The sequence below is a fragment of the Chenopodium album genome, chromosome 4, assembly GCF_948465745.1.
Source record: "Chenopodium album chromosome 4, dcCheAlbu1.1, whole genome shotgun sequence".
In the NCBI taxonomy this organism is placed as follows: Eukaryota; Viridiplantae; Streptophyta; class Magnoliopsida; order Caryophyllales; family Amaranthaceae; genus Chenopodium; species Chenopodium album.
This window is the reverse complement of record NC_137837.1, coordinates 76,010,444-76,020,025: the sequence shown is the minus strand read 5'-3', so window position 1 is coordinate 76,020,025 and position 9,582 is coordinate 76,010,444. Positions and strand designations below refer to the sequence as shown.

The 9,582-nt window shown below is 33.2% G+C and overlaps 1 protein-coding gene across 1 annotated transcript; it reads right to left on the bottom strand.

The window, feature by feature from the left end:
* Positions 1 to 1,061: 1,061 nt before the first annotated feature.
* On the bottom strand, positions 1,062 to 5,046 carry LOC145627318 (rRNA-processing protein fcf2-like). Its single transcript, XM_081679715.1, has 6 exons — positions 4,951 to 5,046; positions 4,469 to 4,705; positions 4,304 to 4,364; positions 1,932 to 2,009; positions 1,696 to 1,811; positions 1,062 to 1,597 (listed from the first exon to the last, which is right to left on the bottom strand). Exons 2-6 carry the CDS (start codon positions 4,681 to 4,683, stop codon positions 1,429 to 1,431), a joined length of 639 nt encoding a protein of 212 aa, XP_081535841.1. The 5' UTR covers positions 4,684 to 4,705; positions 4,951 to 5,046; the 3' UTR covers positions 1,062 to 1,428.
* Between the last annotated feature and the right edge of the window lie 4,536 nt (positions 5,047 to 9,582).

Here is a 9,582-nt window from a genome sequence, read left to right as displayed (position 1 = left end):
ATTGTGGTATGAATTAGCTAGAAGAAAGAATAGCTTTGCTATCCTAAGTGGCATGGCAAGCTAATTTGGCAATTAGCTTGCCCTTGGAGTTGCTCTTATACTTTGTATATCTCTATTTTGTATCTAGTCATGCTTTGCCAGGAATGTGCTATAATTTGATTGAACGGGAAGGGAATATTTCATCTAATGTTTTATAAATTGGAACTATATTTTACTCCGTATATTTTTATTTATTTTTGACAGCAGCGATGTTGTATATTTTTGAAGCACCAACATTTCATGATTTTACTCACGTGAAAGTTAAATTCTTGTAATTTCAATTTGCAGGTAATTTTTTTATGTGTGAGAAAAAGGGGTCATTAATGCACTGGTAATCTACGTATCACATGAAATGAAATATTGCAGTAGCGCTAACAATTGAATGATGGAAGTGTATGCACAATACATTATATATCCGATGAATACAAAGCATAAAGTCAAAGGACCTAACGAATAAAACAAAAGAGCATAAACTCCAATGAGCATTTCCCTTAAAAAAAAAACAATTAAATAAAATTAAAAAAAAAAATTAAAAAAATAAAAAAATAAATTTAACAACATACCTATAATCCTTTTATTTTTTTTGAAAAAAATCATACCTATAATTCTTATGTTCTTGTTCATTAGTCAGTTTTCATATTCTTTGGTTTTTGGCTTGATATTCAATGGATGCATAGTGAACACTATTCACACATCCACCATCATAATAATCACAATTTTTTGTTTTTTTTTTGAAAAAAAAAATATAATAACAAGTTTTAATCATACGCATTTGTGTATTCTTGGTCAAATGTTAGTCTGAATAACAAATAATCAAGCATTTTGTAATAATAAATCCAAATCTAATGAACTTACTGATTTTGTTGTAGGCCCGACTTTTATAAGTTGAACTCTTTATTAGTTTACAGATCCAACAAAAGTTGGGTGCCTTGTATCTGCTTGAAGTTTCATTGATTTCTTTTGACTCCATTCCTTGCTTGTTGTTTGACTGATTGAAGTTGGAAGAGCATAAGAATATAGAGTACTCGTATAATGTATCAAATACCATATCAAAGAATCAATACAATTCACTCAGGACACAAATTTTGCATCAACAAATATGGCATCAGACCATTTCCTATTGTCATAATTTCCGTAAACTATTTAAAGTGATACACGAATGTTAATAATACCAAAACAAACTATTATGACTGGTATTAGTCCAGCTTCAATGCAATACGATCTCCTATGCCTAACTACAAGATACTTAAGCAGTCACTGCCCACCGGCCTGCTCCATGAGGTTCTGCAGCTATGTAAATTTGGTTCAGCGACTAAAATTTGAACTAGTTGCCCCAGGTGTGGAGGCTGAGCAATTTTGTTCAAGTGCTCCATGTCTCAAATTAGACATTCAAAGTCTTTTAAAGCGCTTATTTTTATTATTTCCAGAAGATTCGTGCCTCTGTTCTGACAAATGCCTCTTTTCCTTGGCTCGCTTTAGAGTAAACTTGCCCTTTATCTTCCACTTCTCGTTCCCACCAGGACGCTGATGCTCTTCAATTTCTCTCACCTTGCGCTTCCTGGGGAAAATAAGCATGTGTGTGCATCAGCAAACACAGAAAGATCTCTAGTTTTGTGACATTCAAAAAAATATAGAGTAACATTTTTCATGACTTACCGGTACTGTGCAAGGGAATTGTCAGCAAGTAGCTCTTCAGCAATTCTATTCTTCCTCTCCTTCTTAGTGAGCCTAGCGGAGTAATAATCTGATGCTGACTCCACTACAGTACCCACCTACATTATTAACATGGTTAATATAATATATCAACAGCATCAGCTAAGATATAGACTGCAGTTTTTTTGTATTAAGGGAATCAGGCTCAATGGCATCAATTCAGGGGATACGACATTTACCTGGAAATATTTGGGCAATGCCTTCAACTTCGTATCACCCTTCTTATAATGTCTTTTTGGATCAATGACATTCCTTAACTGCAAAGATTATGAAATTACTATCAATGTGAGAACTGTGAGTTTGATACACACCCAAATGGGTTAAAACACTGAAATTATAAATGTAAGAGAAGTGTTGACCAACAGCTGGTACAGAAAAATGGACACATGCTACAGCCAACTAGTATTTAGAAACAACTATAGATTTACTACTAATTTAACGACTAACGACTAACATCATGGTAGACCTTCCTTCCCAATCCAAAACACCTTTATATTCAAAGCCAAAGGTGAACTGACTGATACACTTCTCAATACCAAAGCTTTGCAGCAAACTTTAATAGAACCAAGGCTCTGTTAAAGGAGTTTCTTGATAAGTTTATAGCTTATTCTTATTTATATTGCAATATTTTAGCAGAAAAACGATTCTTCATCTAGGTCATTGGAGATATAATGCGTGTACAGAAAGAGAAAAAGTGCACAAAAGTTACAACTGACATGCAAAACAGTAACAGAGTATTATGAGATGGGAAATTCCCTGTTTCTCACATTGAGAAACGAAATTTGTTTCTCATGGGGTCATTTTCGTGAATAAATCAACAACTTTTTCATTATTATGGGCTCCACAATTGAATAAAGTTGTTGGTTTATTTACGAAAATGCCATGCGAGAAACAATTTTGTTTCTCACTATGAGAAACTAGGACAACCCCGAGATGGGATTAACGGAATATATTCCTTGTTACATGTTTAATGTTCATCACAATATTAGATAATTATGGCAGGATATAGTTTTAAAATGTTAACAAAGCCTTTGAATAAAAAACAATATAGCAATCTTAAAACACATCTGTAATCATTGTAAGCCATCATTTTTACTCGTATTTTCTGAAAAGCATATGAAAACTTATTAATTGCAACTTACGGCTGATTTGAGCTTGCAACATAAAAAGTATAGATTTGTAGCTTTTTGTACCTCTTTCTAAGCAGCCTTGCAATATAAATTTTTCTAATGATTATTAATTTTACCCTCCCCATGTTAAAAGAGGGCATTCAGATGACGGTATGACATACTACGAATTTCCACATGTAGCATGGCATTTGAGTTCCTTCTATTCACATAAGGAAACTCTACAAGATCATGGCTAAGACTTGGTTCAAGAAGCATGATCACCATTTGGCGACAGTTTAAACTTTAAAATAAAGAAATACAACAAAAATTGCCAAACTTTTGGCAAGGAGGACGGATTGAGGTAATTGTCTTGATATAAAGGTGTATTTGAAGAGTGTGTAGCTACTTAGTATAGACTCATAGCCCTCGGTGTATCAAATCAAGTCTAAGAATGAATAGACTCAAATATAAGTAAAGGATCTAATAGTGAAGGGCGCTTATCTTTTAAGGTTTCAATTGGGTTTTAGTCGACAGGATGGGTCAAGAAGCTAATAGGGAATACCAAGTAAATGCATCGACATAGTTAATTATCTGTTAATAAGTACGAAAGTTCTTTTATGGAAAAGTAACAATCATATAACAATTGGTTTACACTAATGATGTACACCAAGTTCATTCTTCTTTACATGGACGAACTAACAAGGTGAATCCAAAATGAGATACCTTTCTGTTAATTGTTTGTGGATAATATTGTACATTTGTATCGAAGAATGAGACTAAAGCTGGAGTTCATGCTAAATTGAAGAAAATGAGACAAAAGTTGAAATCTTGTCTTCCTCCAATCACTTCTATCTATTGCTACCAGCATGATCTTATTGTTATCTATTCTGAATGCAAACTTTATCTTCAACTAACTGGTAATAAGGCTTTGGTGTTACCGCACAGATTGTTGGACAAGAACCATTAACTCACTGATTGAAGAACTACAATTCCCAATTTCCGACCATTTTATATCTCGAAAGTCATAAGAGTAGAGACAAAAATACTACAATCTACACACCTAATCTTGATCTCACAACCCAACTTCACTGTAATTCTCATCAAATACCAATGCTATTTCAAGTCTAACCTAAATGAACAAAACAATAGCTCAGTTGATAAAATATGGACAAGGGATATTACTAGTATAAAATTCAAAAACTTTACCCGATTTTCCTCAAGACTCAAGCTTCAATAGACAAGTATTGAACTAAATTTTGATTATTAATATAAATTCAAGTCCTAACAACACAATCAATCAAAGCCTTAATCCCATAAGTGGGGTTGGCTAACATGAACCAAAATTGATTATTCCGTGTAGTCATTGACATGAACCAAAATTCAATTCCTAACAACACAAACCTCCACAATTAAACCAATGCAGAAAATAGAAAATACAATACCTTTAGTAGCTGGAGATCCTGTTTCACATCTGGCGTAACAACCGGGGCAGGCATATCAAACCTAAAACACATTCCAAAACAAAACCCCACATCAAAAATCACACAAATTTCCCAAAAAATCGATCAAATTTCAAAATTCAAACAATTTGACAGCAAAATTAATACCAATCTGCGCCAGCGGTATCTTTGAGTTGTTTCCGGCGTAGTTTATTGAGTTGTTTAGGGTTATTCGGAGGAACAAACAAACCATCAATAAGCTCTGATTTGGGTTTATACAGTGAGCTGATTTCAGGCGTAATTTGGGTTTTACGAGTTCCAATGGAAGACGAAGAAGCAGTTCCGAATGATGGGATCTTGGGTTCCCATGTCAAGGCCGCCATTGAAGGGTTTAAAAACAATACTCTGCAACAAATTTTGACTTATTATATCAAATTAAGCTCCAAAAGTCACAAAAATTCTTCTCGCTTATTGAAATTGAGAAACTTGATCGGTATAATCTTTCATAAGTTCAGTTATTATAAACTATTATTCAATAATCTACTTTAGAAGAACCCTAAATTGACTATACTGAAAATTAAATTGACGATAAACCCTAGATTGTAAAATTGATAATTGAAGATTAAAAAAAAAAGGAAATAGAATATTACCTAAGAAGCTCCTTTAATGGAGAAGAGAAAGCTCAGAAGTTGCTTTAATGGAGAAATTTGGAGTACGCTTCAATGGAGGTGAGAGATAGAAGTGGGTGCAGCGTATAAGTGAAGAGCTCCAAAAGGTTAAAACTGGAAACATACTCGCATATAATCTGAACCATCGGATCTAAATAATATCAACGGTCAGAATTAATTCTCATTTACATTTTTTTTTTTAATTATTTATTGACATAGTTTGACTAGACAAATAAGTCAACGTGTGAGGGGTTGTTTAGTTAAGAGTTTTGTAGAGCAAAAAGAATTTTTTTTACCGCATAAAGAGTTGTTTGACCATATACTCCCTCTATTCCTTCGAGGGATAATAATGGCACTTGCCACGATCTGTTCAATCGATTATTGATGAAGGTCACAAATTTTTTCAAAATTTTGTCGGAATATTTATGTCTTATATTTTAGCGGAGCAAATTGAATTGTCAGAATACTTTTAAAAGTCAATATTCACATATCAAAAACAAGAAAATATCGATAAAGTCAAAAATTATGTCCACCTTAGGATCGTAGGTTTGAGACAAGCTATTCTTTAAACTTACCAATTGTTTCTTAGGCATTACCATTCACTCAAGCGCACAACTCTTATACTTTTAGCTAATCAAACATACTTAAGCAAAGCTTCAAGTTCTTAGCTAATCAGACTCGATCTAGAACAATTACTTAGCTACTTGCCTAAAATCCACTGGATTATATTTATGAAATAAAATGTATGTTGCAGTTTGAATAAGTTCTCTCAAAAGTATCAAATCTGATTTAAGTATATCTAGGTGGATATCAACTAGTGTTGACTAGGCTCTTTTCCAGTCAGTTGGAAGTCATTTAATTTAGAGAATCATCCAAAGGAGGGCTCTATAGTTCTTGAGTGATTATTAGGAATGTCAAATTTGATCTAAGAAAAAGATGGAATTTTTGGCTTCCATTTTCCCAGTCTCTTGGTCTGGTTTAATCATCGCGATTTCTAGTAAGTTTTCCAATACATTACTTGTGGAATACTGAGAGCTGTATAATAAAAGTAACATGTGTGGCTGATTATTCCATGTTATCAGGCATATAAGTTCTGATTCAGAAACTGCCAGAACAAAGTAGCAGTCAAAGTCTCCTACATTCTATATATATTTTTATTGTCAGATACTTCTTAGAGCACATATATAGATAATGATTGTACAAAAAAACATCAGGTGTAATTCTACTGATTACTAGCAGCCAACTACAACCTGCTAGGACCAAGTAAAAATTTATAGCAGCAACATTGAAAAATTCGCAAACCCTGTATCTACTTTCGACAAACAGCATAAAAGGCCTCACTAACTGCTAAGCAGCTCTTCATCATTGGCTCCTTAATATCAGATCCTCCCACTTACCATCATGACAGCAACCTAGAGGTTTAATTAAGCACATTTCTTAGGGCAGTTACGACGTATTACAATCTTGAAGGCTAATCAGTTTCCATTTTAGGTACACACAAAAAAGTATAATTGCTGCTCCTGATACAGCTGTTTTGCTAAGATTTTCAGTATACAAAAATTACCAAAGATTTCTTCAGAAAAAACACAAAAATATCATGTCAAGAATATTTCAAAACAGAACAATGTTAACACCCTAGAGCGCGTGCACAGGAAAACAAACAGACAAGCACGCATACACACACACATCTCTACACAGGAACTCAGGAACATCCTTGCCAAACCTTCAACAAATGATGAGGGTAGATATTTGGGGAACTTTTATAAGGTAGGGCAGAATTAATTCGAGGTATTGTGTCCAACTTATAGAATAGTACATATACACAACAGGCCTCCATGTTGTCAAATTGAACCCAATCCCCTCATGATTTTGCATTTTATCCCAATAATGTCTGCTAACACGACCACCATTTTAGTCTCAAACTGTTTCGTATCAAAAGAAACAGCCAGAAGAATTCTTTATTGGATGGGCATGTCATAGAAGAGAATACAGTAAACATAGAAGCATGCCCAAACTCAACCTCTATATATATACTTACAAGTTACAACAACCCATATCTAAGCAAAATGTCATGCCAAAAACAGAATTTAACAGACAATCAGATCAATCTTTCAGAATAATCAACCCATATACTACGTATTTTGATTTTTGAGGAACTTATATAAGGCAAGGTGCAGAAATTAATTTGAGGTATAGTGTCCAAGTTAAAGATTACGGAGTACTCCATAGTCCATACACAACAAGCCACAAGGTTGTCAGTTCCACCCCGATTATGCATGCCAACATAATCACCATCTCAAGCCTCTTTGTGTCAAAACAAACAATTTGAGGAGCTATAAGAAGGACATGTCATAGAAGAGAATAAACATGGCAGCAAAACGATGCACAAACTCAACCTCGTTATCATACTTGAAACAACCCTTCAACCAAGATATAAGAAAAAAAACAGAATTATCACACACACACAGCCAGAGTCGTGCAGAATAAAGAAGTAGCAACAAATGGCCTACGTATAAATACCAAAAACTTGTACAAGCTAAGGTTGTTTATACAGAATGACGGCCTCTAACTACAGTCACAATTGATGTCGATTAGTTTCCTCATACAACGAGTACGCTATAAACAGACTTACGAGACAGGACTAAAGTTCACCCAACACGAGCCAAGACAATGACTGACATTTTAACAATCACCATAGATAGAAACAGCTGATCATCCATAGAACCTATGTAACATGGTAAATTTGCTGAACAAGAATCACATCCTAGTATTATGTAATTAACACCTACTGTTTTATACAAATCCTCTGATCAATTATTGACAAAAAATGTAAATCAAAGATGATTACATTGGCGTATAACCATTATAATTACTTGTTACAATTAAACACTTGCCAAATTCAAGAAATTAAAGCATTTAGCCGCTTAGACTAAAATATAACAATTCAAGAAATTACATCCTAAAAAATTAAAGAAAGAACCTAAACATATACTTGAATCTTATTATTATGACTTGAATCTTGGAATAAAACTATTTTTTACTTTTATTCCAAGTTTCTTGACAGTCTAGTGTACTGTAACGATAATAACTAACTTTCCTCGATCGAGCTACAACGAAAAATCGCCCAACACAATAACTGACTTTAAACAAGAACAATAGATTGAAACAGCAGTTCATTTACAGAACACACACAGAATCATATGCTAATTAACTATTATTGATAAAAATGGGGTGTAACAAGATTAACACGTACTAATAAAAGTTGTTACAATAGAAAACTTGCTAAATTCAACAACGAACTTAACCATACACATTGTTCTATTAAAGCTGCATTAGCTTGAACTAAAAATATAACAATTCAAGAAACTACATTACTAAAACAAAGAAATTAAACTAAACATAGATTTACTAAGACTTGATTCATCAATTCTTGCTACATTTTATTTGTTGCGATAACTATAACTAACTTTGTTCAAGTTTCTTGGTAGTCTAGTGTACTTTATTTCCTCGGTCGAGCTCATCGATCTTACTTGTCATTAACCTTCTTGTTTGATTTTTCCTTCTGATTTGGCATTTTTTGTTTCAACTTATCAGCATAAGTTTCTCGAACTTGTTCATGCTTCTTCTTCGAGTCGACTTCATGATCACCCGAACCCTTAAAGTGGTAGGGAAAGAAGTGGTCTTGAATCCATGACTTCCATGAATCCTCCAAGTTTGCCCGGTGAAATTTGAAGGTAAATTTAGAATAAAGATCTTCAAAATTTGGTTGAGATTTGTCGGGTTTAGATTGAGAATCTTGAGATGAAGCCATTGTTTTATTTCAGGTTAAGCTAATAGAGCAAGAATGAAGAATGCAGGGTAATAACTAACTTAACTACTTAACAGAATTTGTGACTTCAAATTGAATTATTGAAATGAAGGTCTAAACTTGGGTATTTATAGAGTCTTGCATACACGGTTAAGTTAGGTTATAACTACTTTTTAAGTGGTTAAGGTTTACTTTTAATTACTCCGTATCAAGTTTTAAATGAATAAATTTTAATTTCATAAAGAAATGGAAATTAGAAATTTTACTCCGGTTTTGTTTACTGTATAAACACTACATACTTTTTTTTTTATTTTTTTTTAACGGTAAACACTACATACTAATTAAGGTAGGCCGACACTCTTAAAAATTAAATGAATTTTAGACAAATGATTATAATGTATAAAAAATTATAAACATAACCCTAGTCCCTAGCTAGGTGACCTTCACAACTACTCCCTCCGTTTTTAAATACTTGCTCCATTTCTCTATGCGCGGAGTTTTAGGAGAAATTGGAGAAAGCAATAAAATATGGAGGTAGTGGAGTTGGTGAAAGAATAAAAAATTGTAAAAAGCAAAAGTAGTGGAAAAATTGGAGGTGAGAGAATATGAAATGAATAAAATATGATATTTGTTGGGTCCACTAGGTGGTAGAAATGAATTAAATATTGTAAAAACTTTCCAAATAAGGAAATGAAGCAAGTATTTAAAAACGGCCGAAAAAGGAAAGTGGAGCAAGTATTTAAAAACGGAGGGAGTAAATAATTTATACGGAGTAAATATAATACGAAGTATAAACTAAAAAAGTA